The sequence below is a fragment of the Bidens hawaiensis genome, unplaced genomic scaffold (assembly GCF_021521415.1).
Source record: "Bidens hawaiensis isolate Kalapana, Puna unplaced genomic scaffold, B.hawaiensis_p1.1 tig00014615_1, whole genome shotgun sequence".
In the NCBI taxonomy this organism is placed as follows: domain Eukaryota; kingdom Viridiplantae; phylum Streptophyta; class Magnoliopsida; order Asterales; family Asteraceae; genus Bidens; species Bidens hawaiensis.
In genome coordinates this window covers 78,816-96,482 of record NW_027492274.1, presented here as the reverse complement: position 1 = coordinate 96,482, position 17,667 = coordinate 78,816, and the positions used below count along the sequence as shown (strand labels likewise).

The following is a 17,667-nucleotide window of genomic DNA, read 5'->3' as shown; positions in this document are numbered from 1 at the left end:
GGTATCATTCCTTATGAATTTTTGAACATTTAGCCATCATAACCAACACCCATTCTGCACATGCACAAATTGTAATTATAAGAACCGATAAGAATGCATCATAAGAAAAATAAGCCCTCCCCAATGCAGAAGTTTATATTGCAAGACTAAAAAGCCGTTAAAACAAAATACCAATGAAAGACGAATCGGTTGATACACAGTGTTTTGCAATTGTGGAGGGGGGGCTGAAATTAACCAGTATACAAGTGATTATAAGCACCGAGCACTGATTAATTAAACCATAACAGTTTCATTGGAGAATTGAATTAGGAGTTAAAAGAATGAGTAATTGCAATTGGAGTTACACGCACCATTCATTGGCAAGCCGTATGATAATTGAGAAGGTGTAATTGCACTGAAACGTTTGTGTAACCTAATTTAAAGGAGCCGGAGATACCATGGAACGGCGTCGGAGATACGGTGTATTTAATTTAGCCTCATTTATGTTTAACGGTGTCTTAAAAGTGTAAAAGACCATTTTATCCATCTAAAATGTTTTACATGTAATATAGATACTTATTTAGCAACTAATTTTATGATAAAAACACGAAAATACTATTATTACCCCCCTATATTTACTAATATGTTTTGTAAATTTTCAGGTCTCGGACTTTATGTATGTTGAAGTATTCCTTATAGATTGCAATTTTTGGATGTTGATTTAATTAGATGCTTAATTTTTAATTAATATGTGTTTTTTTTCTCATGTTATATGTTATAAAAAGGTTTTAACTTTTTATTTATCTTTGTTAGTGTTTGTGTGGTTTTGTATTTGAATTTACATAACAATTTAATGTCTAATAATTTATGTAATTCTTTTTTATATAAATATGACATTTGCATTTTACTAAATTTATAATATATACATTAACCTAAAATAATTTCCAGTTTATGGCTAAACATCAATTATAATACAAATTAGTGGTTACATAATGTTATTTGAAGTTAAAAATCCATCATTAAAATTATTCCAATATCAAAATACTATCAAGATTTTTTTTTTAAAATTCCATTAAAATACCAATTAATGGTTACATGATTCTAATTGTATTTTAATTCAATATTATATTATAATAATATGTTAACTATGTCAAAACTATTGCTTAAAATAAAACCATTTGTTCATTAATTTATGCATAATTTTGGGTATAATAGTTGTAAGATGAATATCTTTTAATTATGTCAAAATGAATGCTTAAAATAAAACTCGCATTAAAAGTTTTTAAATCTCAAAATAATTTCTAACTTAATGTTTTTTGAATAATTCAAGATTATATTAAAATATTTTAGTAATGCCAAAAATGTTGTTTAAAATAAAACTCCCGGATCCTTAATTTATGCATAGTTATGAGCATAATAGTAGTAAAATGATAATATGATGACTATCTTTATATAATTCTTATTATAAAATTCATTCTTTCATTCCAATGATGTACATAGAGATCTATGATTTGTTTATAAGTTTGTAAATTGTATTTGTACATTTGTTTCTCTTATTAACAATGCATTGAATTGATTTTGTAGTGATTTTAGTTTTCTTCTTTGTAAGTATAAAAAATTACAACACATTTCTTTCTATTTCGATCATTGTTTAATAAACAAGACTTTATGACTTCATATATCATGATGTAGTTTTTATTGATATATTTTTCTGGCTTCATGGATTAAGTTAGAAAGATGTTTTAAGTTGACATTTTACGTTATTTGTTGTTGTATGTTATTTTATTTTAATAAAAACAACAATGTAATGCCTTATAATGAATATAAAATTATTTGTTCTTATAAATTTACACTATCAATTCATTATTATTATTTTTATTATTATTTGTTCAATACATTTTTTAATATGTGACAACATTTTGTTCTAAAAGTTATTTTTACAAACATAAAATGTATAATGATATCGGTATGAGTGTTTTGTTTTAAAATAAATCAAACACCAATGTTTGGTTTGCAAATTATAGTTTATAACTAATAGTGTATAAATATATCAAAATCTTATTATAAAAGTCATAAATAAAAATCATTATTTAATATAACTCAATTTACGTATTACATGTTATATATATATATATATATATATATATATATATATATATATCTTTTATTATAACTTCCATCCGTGTGTAACACGGGCTTTCATTATTAAACATGTTATTATTTTAATGATATATTTAATATATATATATATATATATCTTTTATTATAACTTCCATCCGTGTGTAACACGGGCTTTCATTATTAAACATGTTATTATTTTAATGATATATTTAATTTGGATAATATTGGTTTTTTAAATTTTCAGGTGGTGAAGTAAAATGAGTTTCTTTTGTTAGAATATTTGAAGAAGTTGATGGTGGTTTAATATGAAAGAACATATTTAGATCTTTTTGTTGATGTTTTTTTTGTGGTTTGGTGTACGCTAACTTATTGTAACCTTAAACTTTTAATATCTAGACATTGTAAATGATTAACGTTTTGATATGAAAGTTGAAGAAGTTTTGTGTGCTTGAATTTGTTATATAAATTTATTATGTTTGTTGACGTGTTTTTTCACACGTGTGTGACACGGGTCTATACCCTAGGCGAATGTGCAAACTATGAAAGTGATTATGATGATTATCTCGAAAGTTTGTTGTCTGATAATCAAGTAGAAGGTAATATATAAATGCTTTAGATATTGTTGATAGATTTAATAAAAGTAGTATATTGTCAACATCATTTTAGACTTCATAATAAGTATATTTATGAACTTTAGATTTGTTGGTTGTACATAACAACTTAATAATGCTTAGATGTTAGTAATTAATAAACATGTTGTTATGTTAAGTTTATTTTAATTAAATATTGTGTTGTTTTTAAAAATTTCCAGGTGTTTAGGAAATGGGAGTTTGTGTTGGTATAATTTTTGAAGACTTTGATGATGTTTTAATATCAAAGAACATGGTTAGTTATTTTGTTAATGTCTTTTGGTGGTTTGGTGTAAATTAAGTTATTGTAATTTTGAAGTTTGTAACTACAGACAATGTAAATTTATAATAGTTTGGTAACAAATTATGAACAAAGATTATGTTAACTTAGACATATGTTTAAATTGATTATGTGTAGTGACATGTTATTCCACCCGCGTGTCATGCGGGTCTATACCCTAGTAGGTACAATAATACATCCAATTTGAAAATGTAAGACTCACTTGGGCTAATGAATGGGCTTCTCAAAACCCACTTACCAACTCCGTAACAATTAGGTATAATAATATTATTAAGCTCAAGCCCATTTTCTCGTAGCTTCGTCTCTTTCTCTTTCTCACCGGAAACCGTCAAATTCCATTTCTTCACGCCGGCGTCTAATTACGTCACCATGGAAAAACCCGCCAGAAAACGTGGCCGGAAAGCCAAAACCATACCAGACACCGAACCAAACCCTAACACCACCACCTCCACCGTCGCTGACAACGCCGCCGACACCACCACAACAACCGACCGCCGCGGCTCCAAACGCCGTAGGAAAACCGGAAAAGAGAAAACCGATGACGTGGCGATGGTTGCGTCACCGGAACGACGAGCGGGTAGGTACAGCGAGCATAACGGGGAGTATGACGTCGCGGCGGTTGTTTCGAAGGTAGTGCCGTCGATGGACGCGGTGGTGAAGGTGTTCTGCGTCCACACGGAGCCTAATTTCTCGTTGCCGTGGCAGAGGAAGCGGCAGTATAGCTCCAGTAGCAGCGGGTTTATTATTGGGGGACGTCGGGTTTTGACGAATGCGCATTCGGTTGAGCATCACACGCAGGTTAAAGTTAAGAAGCGTGGCTCTGATACCAAGTATTTGGCTACTGTGCTTGCTATTGGCACTGAATGTGATATCGGTTAGAGCATTCATATTCTGTTAGTTAAGCGTGACAGTTATATGTTTTATATATTAACGAGAAATGAGAACGTTAGCCTCTCCTAATTATAATTATTTTAAAAAGATGTATGAAATTGAGTAGTGTGGTTTTTTTTTTTTTGCTAAACAGGTCTTATCGTGTCTAAATAGGTAGACGTCTTTTAGCACTCGTTAATTTTTGTATTTTAATTGAAATTTTTAGGATTCTGTGTGAAGCTTGAGGTGCATTAGAGTGTCTAGATGTGTGATTAAACACATTATTTAGCTTTTCTTATTTGATTGTTAAGTTAGTAGTTGGAATTTTAAAGAATCAGTTGGTAGGCCTTGAAACATGTAAGACAACAACAAGTCATTGTCAGAAACTGGCAAAAATTTTATAATCTAAAGTGGCATATTGTGGAATCACAATTTCTGCTAGTTATTTATATACAAACTTAGTTGTAAACTAAACGCTTTTACATGCGATTACAGCGATGTTGACTGTGAATGATGATGAATTCTGGGAAGGAGTATCACCATTGGAGTTTGGGGACTTGCCTGCATTACAAGATGCTGTTACTGTCGTTGGCTATCCCATTGGTGGAGACACAATCTCAGTGACTAGTGGTGTTGTGTCACGCATTGAGATATTATCTTATGTTCATGGATCAACCGAGCTCCTCGGTTTGCAGGCATGAATATTTCCCTCTCTGTATTTTATTAAAAAAATATGTGTTTGTTGACTTATAATTGCTTCTTATTGTTTATGTTCTTGATTTGCAGATTGATGCTGCAATAAATTCTGGAAATTCCGGTGGGCCCGCCTTTAATGATAAAGGAGGGTGTGTTGGTATCGCGTTCCAGTCTCTTAAACATGAAGATGCAGAGAATATTGGTTATGTCATACCAACTCCAGTTATCACTCATTTTATTTGTGACTATGAGAAGAATGGAGAATATACAGGCTGGTTAAAATGTTTAAGTAACTATGTTTTTGTATATTTCTGGGTTAATACCTTACAAACCAACGTACCTTTTCATATTTTGTGAAACTGTTATTTTGGTGTCTAAAAGTCGTTGAGTTTGTTTAAAATGCGGGCATTCGTGAAATAAATGAACATGTCATTTAGTAGCACACTCGTTACACACCTAGAGATAGGTAGATGGTTTTTTTGTTGATGTGGATGTCATGTAGATAGGTCTGTAAATGAACTGAACGTTCAGTAAACTGTTTAGCGGGAAGTTTGTTTATGTTTGTTTTGTTTAGTTAAAGGAGCGAACATGAACATATGTTTTGTTTGTTCGTGAACGTTCGTTTGTGTTTGTTAATTTCGCTTATGCTTGCTAGTTACGTTTGTTTAAGATTTTTCTTTTACATATTCTTTTTGCTTATTACAATTTAGTATAGTTTTATGTTTAGAAATCTTCTATTACAATTTAATCTTTTTTAGCATGTTTGCTTATGTTCGGTTATCTTCATTTGTTGTTTTTGTTCATGAACTGTTCATTTATATAATTAACAAACGAACATAAATGAGCACAATCACGTCATTATTTTAATTTAGTTTAGTTACGATGGTACTTCATTAAAGATTGATCCCTTTTTAAAGGAAAACTATTATATTGATTATTTTCGTGCCAAGTGAAAAGTATGTTGACTTTATATTGCATTAAGTTAGTAACCTTGTTTTCTTTTTACGCAAAGTTATATTCTTTTTGGATCCAATTTCTAGGGTTTCCAATTCTTGGAGTTGAGTGGCAAAAGATGGAGAATCCAGATCTTCGCATGTCAGTGGGAATGGGTAATGAGCATAAAGGTGTACGTGTTAAAAGAATCGAACCCACTGCTGCCGAATCTAACTTGTTAAATCCTTCTGATATAATCCTTAGCTTTGATGGGGTCAATGTTGCTAATGATGGAACAGGTATGACATTACGTTTTTATTGTTTGCTGTTTGTTGACTCAATTTTTTTTAAGTTATTGTTTGGAATTATTTGCTCATTTGTGTGTTATCATTGGTATTAGTTCCGTTCCGGCATGGAGAGCGTATTGGTTTCAGTTACCTTGTTTCTCAAAAGTATACTGGTGATAAGGCTTTAGTTAAAATACTTAGAAATTCAAAGATACACGAGTTCAACATTAAATTTGCAACTCACAAGAGGTTAATACCAGCACATATTGGTGGCAAGCCGCCTTCTTATTACATTATTGCTGGGTTTGTTTTTACAGCTGTTTCTGTGCCTTATTTGCGGTCCGAGGTACATTCTTGAAATTGATTTATTCATAGTTATATTTTTAAAATCGATATTTTAAATTACATTTTCTAATTTGCAGTATGGAAAAGATTATGATTTTGATGCTCCTGTAAAACTATTGGACAAGCATCTGCATGCTATGGCAGAAACCGTTGATGAGCAACTTGTTGTAGTTTCTCAGGTTAGGTTTTTTTGTATAAGTGGGCCCACATTGGTTTATATTTGATGTGCTAAAAGTAGTCTAATAATTATTAACTAAATTACGCTAATCTAGACACTAAGTAATACTCTAGACCCTTAAACTACTAACCGGCAAGTGAACCGATCGACTCTAGTACAGCTAAGTAAGTCCGGATATCGAACCCACGAGAGTCTTTAAATTACGAAAGTAGCAAATTAGACTCAACTACAAGACACGACTATTTATTAATAATATTTGAGGAGGAATTAAACTAATTATTTAAACTAATTGAAACAAGCCCTAATTAATTACTTAATTAAACTTAAACTCAATTACTTTAAACTAATAAACAATTAAGAAAACTTGGATTGATTCTGATGATAAAGATAACTACCCAGGCCAGAATCCCCAAAGTTACGGTTATTAATTAAATGGAAAACTCACGTTATGGAACTGGGATCATAAAATAGACTCTTGACAGAAAACCCGAACAGGACCCTTGAACTTAAAGAAGACGCCTATGGATTTCTAACAAGTTTTAAGACTCACCAGTTTTATATTAAACTTCCTTACGGTTATTTAGTTGCTTATGTCTAAGTATCTTTTATGACGAAAACCTACCTTACAGCGCGGAATTCAAAGGTAGCAAAGCGGACTCAATTAAATTAATAGACTAAGCTGGCAATCAAACCTAGACGGACTCCTTACGAAGAACTAAATCTAGCAATCCCGACAAGCAAAGATCTATCAACAACCTATCACCTTACAACTTTCTAGGCTGGCAGTTCACTTTTATCTATTTACTTGATTTTATTGTTTCTATGATTTTAATCGATGTTAATCGCAAACTAGTCAAGAACACACAGTAAATGACCTAACAAAACCCTATCCTATGAAACAATCAACAAGGGTAATGTGAAACAATAAATTCAAGTAAACAAAACCAAGCAATCATACGCATCATTTAAATCAAACTCAACCGTTTACTTAGAACATAAAATCCATAACGAAACGAAATCCAAACAAAAATCAAACCGAACTAAGGTTCATCACGACCTAGGTAGTCTAACAAGTTTAGTCTAGCATCTTAAAATCAAAGAAACTAAAATAATTAAGTTCAACAACCAAGCTCATGATTAAAATAATAAATTCAAACCGAATATTGATGATGCTTGGTTGAGTAGATGTTGAACCAAAACGATCTCCACTTGAACCAAAGGCCTGCCCCTCTAATTTATGTTGATTGAATTCTCAATAAAACCCAACAATGCAGCTCTTTTTCTCTGTGCTTCGTTCTTTGCGGTAGCAGGTTTCGAGAGATCTCCTTTAATCTGAATAATACCTTCTTTTTATATTAATTCCACATTACTTCTTCTCCAAGTTGCCACATCTTCTATTATATTGCACTTGGGCTCATATTTTACAAAAGAAAGCATAACAGTTGATTCATCATTGGCCCACCAAACTTGTTTAATCGGCCCATTTTAAGACAAATGTGTGGGCATAAACGAATCTGTAACTTACATGCCCATGCCATCATCTTCCACTCTTTTTATTTCTTTGATAAACAAACCAAATATATATATGCATATTAATATTCGAAGATTTGAATTTAAATTCACATGAAATCAATTCGTTTGCCTGCCATCAAAATTATTAATAATAAGTATATGGTATTTTAAAACCAAATGTCCCATTATTATATTACAATATAAAATCTATTTGATCATTCATTTGGTTAAAAGTTTAAAATTAATATTTCATATTAGCTCGTTGTCTCTTCAAACCTTAAAAACTAAAATAGAAACCAACTAAAAATAATATTCAATAAAAACCAACTTAAACCCAATTAAAAGTGTAAGAAATATTTGCATAATTTATGTCTAATTTAGCTCATATCAATATTATATGTTTTTTTTCTGAAAATAGTGAAGTTTATATATTTTTATTAAAATTCAGGTGCTTGTGGCAGACATCAATATTGGTTATGAAGAGATAGTGAACACTCAGGTTAAACCTAAAAGCTCCAAAATGTGAAGTATTATATCCATCTTTTTTCTCACTCGTTTCTTGTGATTCGTGTAGGTTATTGCCTTTAACAACAAGCCAGTTAAGAATTTGAAAAGTTTGGCAGATATGGTAGAAAGCTGTACCGAGGAATTCTTGAAGTTTGACCTTGAATATGAACAGGTTCTTATGCAGTTTTTTTAGCATAAAGTTTTCAATTTCAAGTTATATTTTATTGATAACGGGCAAAACACACGTGTTTTAAAAATTAGGTCCGTATGTGGGTCAAATGAAAGCGGATGGTTTACAACCTTTTAAACCATCTTATACTAAAAGTTAAGATAATTTTTTGGCATTAGTTGCATGAGTGGACCTATGTTGCCTTTTTGGGTACTACGTTCCAAAAGTGGCAAGTTTGGGGTTTATGGTTTTAAAATTTGTAACATGTTTGAGGTCTAATACTAACTTATGTCATCTTTAGTTAAGATGACCAAAATACCCTTTTATAACGAACACGACCATCTCTGTAACTCTATTCTGATTACAAAAATGGCCCCTAAGGTTATAAAATGATATTTTGGTCATTATATTCCAATTTAACAGAAGTTGGTCTTATTTCCCAAGGCTTGCTATCTTTAGAATTTAGTACCTAAAGGTGTGACTTTGGTCTTACTACAAGGTCCATTCCTGTAATTAACTTTATTTTCAGTCTTGTTATCATTTATTATGATTAGTTTTTCCAGTGTGTTGATTATCATTATGTATGTAGATTGTGGTGTTACGCACTAAGCCGGCGAAGAAAGCAACCCGGGATATTCTGTTAATGCATTGTATACCTTCAGCCATGTCTGAGGATCTTAAGTCATAAAAACCGAGTCTCATGGAACTGACGCATTTATAAGACGGGCAACCGACATCTGGTCTGTTGCTCATATTTTGCTAATCCTGTGTTAGTTATCAGGTGTTTTCTTTTCTGTATTGTGATTTGTTATTAACCGGTTAACTACAACGACCACAGTTTTGGACCTTTGATATGTTTAATTAGACAGTTCGAAGTGTTTAATTAAACAAGCACAACTCACTTATTAAATGTAACCTTTGCTTTTAGTGGCGTTATCCATTTAATCATATTACATTAAATTATATAGTGGTAATCTTAGGACTTTAAAACTGGGTGATGATAATAGAAGTTATTTTATGTTAAAGAAGGCAATGACTCGTTACCAAAAGAATGACAATAGTTATTGCTTAGTAACTCATAGATTACAAGTCTTACCGCATAGATTACAAGTCTTGTTGCGTTAAAGTATTACCAAACTTTTATTATTCTTTTAAAGTTCTATGAGGATTTAGTGGGATAGCTTGAAATCCCAACGTGGTTCGAGGCTACGTACTTGTAATATACCATGCCAAACATGAACGGCATTTTGATCTTGATGAAAGGTAATGTATTAAATAGAAAAAGTAAATTTGTAAATGTAAAATAAACACATCAACAAACACAAGTATGTATAGTAAATTTGTAAATGTAAAATAGATGTGATTGTAAATAGTTTAGAATGATTGAATTTTCTAAACTAAACCATGGTTGGTTCAATTGGTTTTAAGATTTATATGGGTTTGATTTTATGATTTGACAACTTAGGTTTAAAGACCCGGTTTATGATTCGGAAGTTAGAACTTAGAACATGGAATTAACATGCAAAACAAACTGGATGTTTAGGTCTTATATTTACTTACATGAAATACCAAAACACCTTAAGGACTTTAGAACTATCTTTTACAAGAGTTGGATCCGAACACCAATGTATCAGCCGATCAATCAACTCTCTGCAAAACAACAACGTTGTTAGCCTCGTCATCGGAAGAGAATTCTTCATGTGATTACCCTTCAGGGGGAGGGAGGGGAGAGAGAGAAAGCTTGACTTGTGTAACCCCACTTATATATATACTAAGTATAGTTACATGTCATTATCACGTAAAAGTGGTCTCCTAATACGGTTTTCTGATTGGTGGTCATTTGAGTATACACTCTTACACCTACAACCACGTAGGCAGAACTTGCGAGTGAATCTCACATGTCCCGAACTCGTCACATTCGGGTCTGTCTGATGTTACCTAGCCCGGACTACCTTTTAACAGACTAAGTAACTTTGATTCACTCATAAATAATTCACTTGAAAAGTAAGTAATAAGCGTAACCGCCTTTACGGCCACAAGTTCGTTGGTTCTCAGCAACATAAAGCACAGTAGTGATCGTTGGATCTATCATATAATCATAGTTAGTAGTTGTGGAAGAATTATGGGAGCTAATCCCGAACTTGAAAGCCTCTTTCCTGAGAAAAAACGCAACAGGAACCCTTTCGTTCCAATTGGTAACAACATTTCATTTCTAAACCCTAGTTTTTAATATTATTATTCTTCACTTTAGTCTTAAATTAATTGTTGCTGTTGCATTCCTATATGTTTACTGCTTCTGTCTTTCTTCATCCTGATTGATTATCTGATGATAGTAACCGGATTTAAACCCTAATTTCATCATTATTATAACTTCCACCCTTAAAATAATTATTTAACAAAAGTAAGAAACTGTTCCTCTAGCAAATTGCTGTTTGAATTAAAGGTGTGAATCCAGACATTGGCTCCACGAGTATTTCGGGTCTTATCATTGCTTCTGCCCCGGAAAAAACAGAACGAGGGAAATGATGGTTTCTTTCAATGGGCAGTGACACCAAGAGATAAGGCATTTCAAGATAAGCGGTCGGTCGGTCGGTCAGTTTCTCTTTGTTAGTCACAGGTTCTATGGTTTCTTGTTGGTCTTTCTCAACCATCTCTGGTCTCCTCGGTAGCCTCTATTAATTTTAGAGTTCTGGTCTTACTCAAACAAGACTTTTTTTTTTTATCATCCATCTAAGCCTTGATCGCTTGGATATCCTTCTTTAGAGCGATTAAAGAGTCTAATTGGAGAGAGATTGTTGCTAATTGAACAATGAATGCGTCCTGCTGATCTGTTAATGGTGGAATCGGAATCATCTTCTCATCAGGGGGAATCCAGCGGCGGTTTTTTAGGTTTGCCACATCGTCTTGCAGGATCTGCAGGGCTTCAAGACGAGTGGTTATGCGGTTCTCCTCGTTTACATAAAGTTGATTTGTATTGAACAAGCCTTTATTAATGATTTACTCGAGGCAATAGTTTCGATACATAATATAAAACTTCTGTTTTGGTAAAAAGGGTATTAAAGTCTATAGCTTTGCAAAATTGAGTATTAAACAAAACATTATTGCTGATGTTTGAATTAATAGTATAACCTTATAACACTGATAAATAAAACACATTATATCAATGTCAAAAAACATTGGTTTATATCATAAAACATTTACAATAACAATAGTTTATGCATTTTCTTTGATGGCAATCCATTTATCAATAACTTGAGAATCTGATTTTAGCCTATTAGATCAATATATCCACTTATCCGGTTTTTGTGTGAATACCATCAACGTGTATCTTCTTTCTTTTTAGTGGTTGCTTTGGTTGGAGAAGATTGTTAAGAGAATCTATAAGACATAAATATAGACATATATGTAAGCCTCTGTGTTGTTTGCTTTACAATACTTTTACTCCTTCCATCTCAAAAAACACATCGAGTGACCTCTTATGTAGTTTAATAAAGTACCTAACTGCTGACATATACCTAAAACAACCTCTAACGAAATAAAATTTGAAAACATGTGATCTCGAGCAAAATATCAAATACATCCTATAATGATATCTATTGCCAAGTATGTTATATGTTCAAATAACCGCAGCCTCTGTAATATTTTACTATTTAGAGCTATAGATGATTTTGATGTCATTGTTTTCAAGAATCTGTTTTTGTACAAGTGTCGTTATAAATTACACGATGTATTGCGCATCCTAAAAAAATGTACCATTTCATTTGGCACATAGCTCAGTGGGTTGCTAATGCATGAGCATCAACAATTTTTCAAACTCAAATCAACATGATATGAGAGAACTTTCACCTATCTATAGTAAATTACAGAATGATTTTGTTGTCGGGTGCTAGAAAAGTAAATGGTTTTTTAATTTATATTTGCGATTCTTTGATTTTTGGGTTTGGTTTTATAGGTGCCTTGATCACAGCTGGTGTGCTGACAGCTGGTTTGATTAGCTTTAAGCAAGGGAACTCACAGTTGGGTCAGACATTGATGAGGGCTCGTGTTGTGGCTCAGGGTGGAACCGTTGCACTCATGGTTGGCACTGCAGCCTACTATGGGGAGAAATTTTGACGGGTCTTTATTCCTTTCAGAGATTTTGCATCGCGTGTTTTTAATGCTGTTTTTTCTTCATATGGGCTGTTAAGCCGATGAATAGGTCTTTTATTGAAAATTGAAATATGTGCTGTAAAAACATTTTATTTGAATCCGAAAAAGGTAATAACACAGGCTTAAGACATTAATCAGTGACTTATGTTTTTCATATAATAGTGTGTTTTTCTTTAGAAATTAGAGTTGGTTAATAAAATCTTGTAAACACGAAGGTTAGAAGTTGAAAACTTTGTCTCCATGTTTTTAAGGGTACAAACTCATTTCTAAGAAATGTTTTATATACATTGATAATTCTGTAACTGTTTGGTTGCTAGAAAGCTAAGCTGTCAAGCCAACCCAAGCTCCCCGGGCTTGAGCTTGTTTTGAGATAAAGCTTGAAACGAGCTGAGCTATAAGTTAGACGAGTTCGGACACATATTGGCTCGTTTACTCCCTACTCTAACCTGTCTTGCGTCTAATATGGAAGGCACTTACCACTCGGTTGTAGCCTGTCGCCTCATCTGATTACTAAAATAATTCAAACAAGATAAACGGATAATGAAGGTATCTTATAGATGTTGGAAAGTGTCACAAATCACAATTGTGTGGCAATATGGACCTATCAGGCCTAGTTATACACCTTTGCTTAATTGCCATTTTGTGAAGTATATCAGTCATCTCATAGAAAATTAAAGAGAAAATTAAAGCCCTTCCACCCTCAACATTAGGTGACAAAAATCAAAGTCAATGACACCAATTTCTATATTTAACATTTTATTATTGTCTTCTTTTAACAAAAGCCTAAATCATGTGGCCTAATATTGTGTAAAACGTGAACCCGATATTTTGAAGGAAAGAGGAAGATAAAATGGAGGGTGACTAGCAATGAGCAAGGAGACGAGGAAATACAGGAGGGTACTACCGATAAGCAGATGATATAAACGTTAATAAACTCTTATTTGAGCTAATTTGACAAGGAAAAGATGACAAAAATTAAACTTTTAAAAAGACATAACTTGGACTTCGAATGGAATCATATGACTCATTACCAGGTGACAAAAAGGACCATGTGACGGATTGTTAGGCTTAAATTCCACCATCTTGAGCTTCAATTTCGTCTATAAAACTTTTCTTTAATATTTGCAATCTACAAACCTTTTCATATTTAGCCTCACACATTTTCTGATTGAATCACATAAGTCTTTATCTTATATCTTAATTTCAGTATACAATACCGATTTGGTACCATCGGTACCGGAGTTGTAACAATCGGTACCAAAGTTGTAACAATAGTTGACATTTACTCATTTACACACTTTTGTAATTGTTTTAGACATTTACTCATTTAGAGTTCGATCATTTTTCTTATTTGAGAATTATTTCCCTATGTTCTTTTGTTTTCTAGTTTTCGCTACGTGTTACTATTACATATAGATACAATACATATTCAATTACCTTCTAACACAATGCCAAATACCCAAACCTACAAACTAACACTAGATGGTTCAATAAGTCACTTTCATGTGATCAACTAGTTACCTCAAAATTGACACGTCTTAGCCACCATCAATAGACCATTAAACATTACATGGTTACTTCCAACTGACACCATTTGACTCGACTGATTTCACACCGGTTCAAGCCAACAACAGGGTCCACATCATGAGCCACTTTTTGTAATCACTCACCCTTCCTTTATAATATGTCACCTCTTCCTTCATACTTGGGTCACCTCTGCCAATCACCACACACACCCAAATTAGGGTTTTGTTTCATTTCAAGAAATGAAACTTTATTAAGTTTTTGTCTACTATTATTACTGAACAAGAATCAGTGGGTGGTGTTTACAATTGTCTTTTAGCTTAATCCACCATGACCCACTTACTCATCTTATGAAATTTGTTCATTCTCAATGCAAAGTTTGAGGCTTTTTTGGATTTTAGCTTCTGGGTATGAATCTTTAACCATAATATGAGGTGGGTTTTTGTTGCTGAAGTACAAAGACTCTTTTTTTTTTTTAATTTAAATTTTTAGGGTAGAAGTAGTACACAACACAAAAGATCTGTTTAATGATGGTGTTTCTTGAAGAAAGATTGGTTTTTAGGCACACAAATGTTAAAGTTTCTTGGATGAAATACCAAAATGGTGTTTCTAGATACCAAGAGTCCATGTCATCACCACCATTTAGTGTTTCTTTTTATAGAACATTAACCCCTTCATCATCATCAGGTACTAAAATCAGTCCAACAGTTCTTTTCATTATAGTCATCTTGGCAGTCTTGTTTTTCATATCTGGTCTACTCCACTTACTCTTTAGATTCTTGACAAAACTTCTCTTCCCGGTCGAATAATAATAATAATCGGTTTCCAGATGGTTCTCCATCTGATGCACTTCAAAGACAGCTTCAACAACTGTTTCATTTGCATGACTCTGGTCTAGACCAAACATTCATAGATGCATTACCTGTTTTCATGTACAATAAGGTTGTTGGTGCTAAGGATTCATTCGATTGCGCAGTGTGTTTGTGTGAATTCTCAGAAAATGATAAGTTAAGATTACTCCCAACTTGCAGCCATGCCTTTCATATCAATTGTATAGATACATGGCTTTTGTCGAATTCCACTTGCCCTCTTTGTAGAAATACCCTTTTTGACCCTGGGTTTTCGATGGATAACCCGATTTTCGATTTTGATGATCCACGCGAAGCAGATGAAAGTGGGATTTCTGCTGGTTTGAAAACAGTTGAAACCGAACAAATCGTAGTTGAAAAGGGGGGGTTTTCGGTGAGGCTCGGTAAGTTTAGAAAGTTGAGTGAAAATGAAGGTGAAGGTCAAACCGCAGGTGAAACCGTATGTGAAACGAGTAGTAGCAATTTAGATGCAAGAAGATGTTACTCGATGGGCTCTTATGAGTATGTGGTCGGTGACACGAATCTGCGGGTCCCACTGGTTCATTTGAGAGACTTGCAAGATGCAAGATTTGTGAAGAATGTCGAACGGACTGATGATCATACGGTTGATGAAGATCTTGAAGGGAAAAAGATAAATCTTGGTGCCAAAACTGATAGTTTTTCTGTTTCCAAGATTTGGTTATGGTCTAAAAAGAGGAAATTTGCTAGTTCTTCTGGTGATCGGATGCATAATCCATCTTCGGTTGATATGGAATTGCCACGAATTGGTAGATTTAGAGGTACATGAAAAAGAATTGTTCTTTTTGAATCGTGTTTTTGTTTAGTTTTCATGAATGATTAGGCATATGTTCTTGCTACATTTAATAATATATTACACTAATGCAAGATTTGTAGCATAGAGATGCTCATATTCTGTTCTTTAAATCTTGATCATATACCTTAAATTTATGTTTAATTTTTTGTTATATATCGCGTAGACGGTTGAAATTTTGATTTTTTCATGAGTTTGAAGCAAGATCTCCATAGGATGTTTGGAATGTGGATTCTTTAGGTCAAAATGGTCAAGGTGTTAAAGATAGGATCTGTGTTGTTAAGATTCAAGATGCTTGTACTGTCAAGACTGTAATGATTCATAATTTATCATACATGTTGGAATCTTGTAATTGAACAATTTAAGGGCAGCATAGGTCCAAAACTTGCTTTTTGCTTTTGCTAAATCATCTTTTGCTTTCATCATAGCTTTGGTTGTTTGACTTGCTTCTGTTCCCTGATTTTAACCATTTCATAGGAACATATAAATTGTCATTTTTAAGTATATGTTCTAGTGATAACATTTAGGCCATGTGTTATGGTTAATGCTCCTTAAGGGGCTTCCGCTACATCATCATCACCCCCTTTTTTAGTTGATTAACATGTGTAATGAATGGATAACGCTCATTCAATCAATAGCAATTCAAGACTCATATGGGCTTTATGGTAAAATGTCCATGCCCTTATGCCCTTATAACATCCTATAATGCCCCGGGAGATGGTGTAGGGTCTTTATCTACCATATAAATGCCCCATTACACAATACACATGGCCTTAAAACGAATATATCATTTCCTTGTTTTTGTCTTTAAAATTAAATTCATCTTTAACTATCAAAACTATTTTTTAGGTAACTAAAATATAGAAACTTCAACCTTCCAAGAGTGGTCTAGTTTCAACCTTCCAAGAGTGGTCTAGTGTAATAACCTAATTCCTCTCATAGTCAGGAGTTTTAGGTTTGAATATTGCTTCCACTAGTTTTTTCTCTCATCCTATTGAAGTCACCATCCAGCAAAAACATCAATTTATTTAATCACGTTGGTATTGATGATGTTGACCGGGTTCGATGCGTTTTATAGAAATGGGTTCTCATCTTTTAAAGAATGCAACTAAATTATTCTATAAGTCGTTTTAAGTATGTTAAATAACAAAAAGGTTCCTAAAGTTATTGTTTGTTCTATAATATTGTTTGATCTAGTAAAAACTCAACTAGATACATACATATTTGAGTGATTGTAAGTTTGTTGTTTTGATAATTAGATAAAAAAAAGTTGCAGAGTCTGAAACATTGGTCTAGAGATAGATTTACCAAAATTGTGAGCGACGGCCGATGGTGGAGGTGAATATGAGCGGCGGCCGGCGGCGGAGGTGAATATGAGCGGCTAGGGTTAGGGTGGAAAATGGAACGTATACTGATTATTGAGTGTGTGAACTATGAAGTCTCATATCTCAGTACATGGAATTATGAATATGAACTATGTAGTGAGAAAGGAAATTTGGCTGGATTAAAGGAAAACCCATGTGTTAAAATAATTGGGCTCGATAATTATATGCATGTATGTATGTATATATATATGTATGTATATATATATATAATAAATTAAAATAAATTAGTTCGAGCTTATCGAGCGAGCTCGAGTCGAGCCGGGGCTAGCTCAGGCTCGGCTCGTTTAGAAATCGAGTCGAGCTAGGCTTGGCTCGTTTACAATCGAGCCGATTTCGAGCGAGCTTTCTCTGAGCTTTTTTCGAGCGAGTTTCGAGCGAGCTTCGAGCCGTGAGCTTTTTGAA

General features: G+C 33.1%; 1 protein-coding gene and 1 pseudogene across 2 annotated transcripts; both read left to right on the top strand.

The window, feature by feature from the left end:
- The first annotated feature begins 3,282 nt into the window (after positions 1–3,282).
- LOC143547084 (protease Do-like 9) lies at positions 3,283–9,230 on the top strand. Its single transcript, XM_077038596.1, has 9 exons — positions 3,283–3,904; positions 4,396–4,595; positions 4,687–4,867; positions 5,637–5,828; positions 5,930–6,162; positions 6,239–6,340; positions 8,300–8,350; positions 8,426–8,530; positions 9,117–9,230. The coding sequence occupies exons 1-9, from the start codon at positions 3,400–3,402 to the stop codon at positions 9,213–9,215; spliced, it is 1,668 nt and encodes a 555-aa protein (XP_076894711.1). The 5' UTR covers positions 3,283–3,399; the 3' UTR covers positions 9,216–9,230.
- Positions 9,231–10,627: 1,397 nt separating this feature from the next.
- On the top strand, positions 10,628–15,948 carry LOC143547092 (RING-H2 finger protein ATL46 pseudogene; annotated as a pseudogene). Its single transcript, XR_013137716.1, has 3 exons — positions 10,628–10,722; positions 12,480–12,637; positions 14,704–15,948. The product of XR_013137716.1 is annotated as an RING-H2 finger protein ATL46 pseudogene (transcript).
- Positions 15,949–17,667: the final 1,719 nt, after the last annotated feature.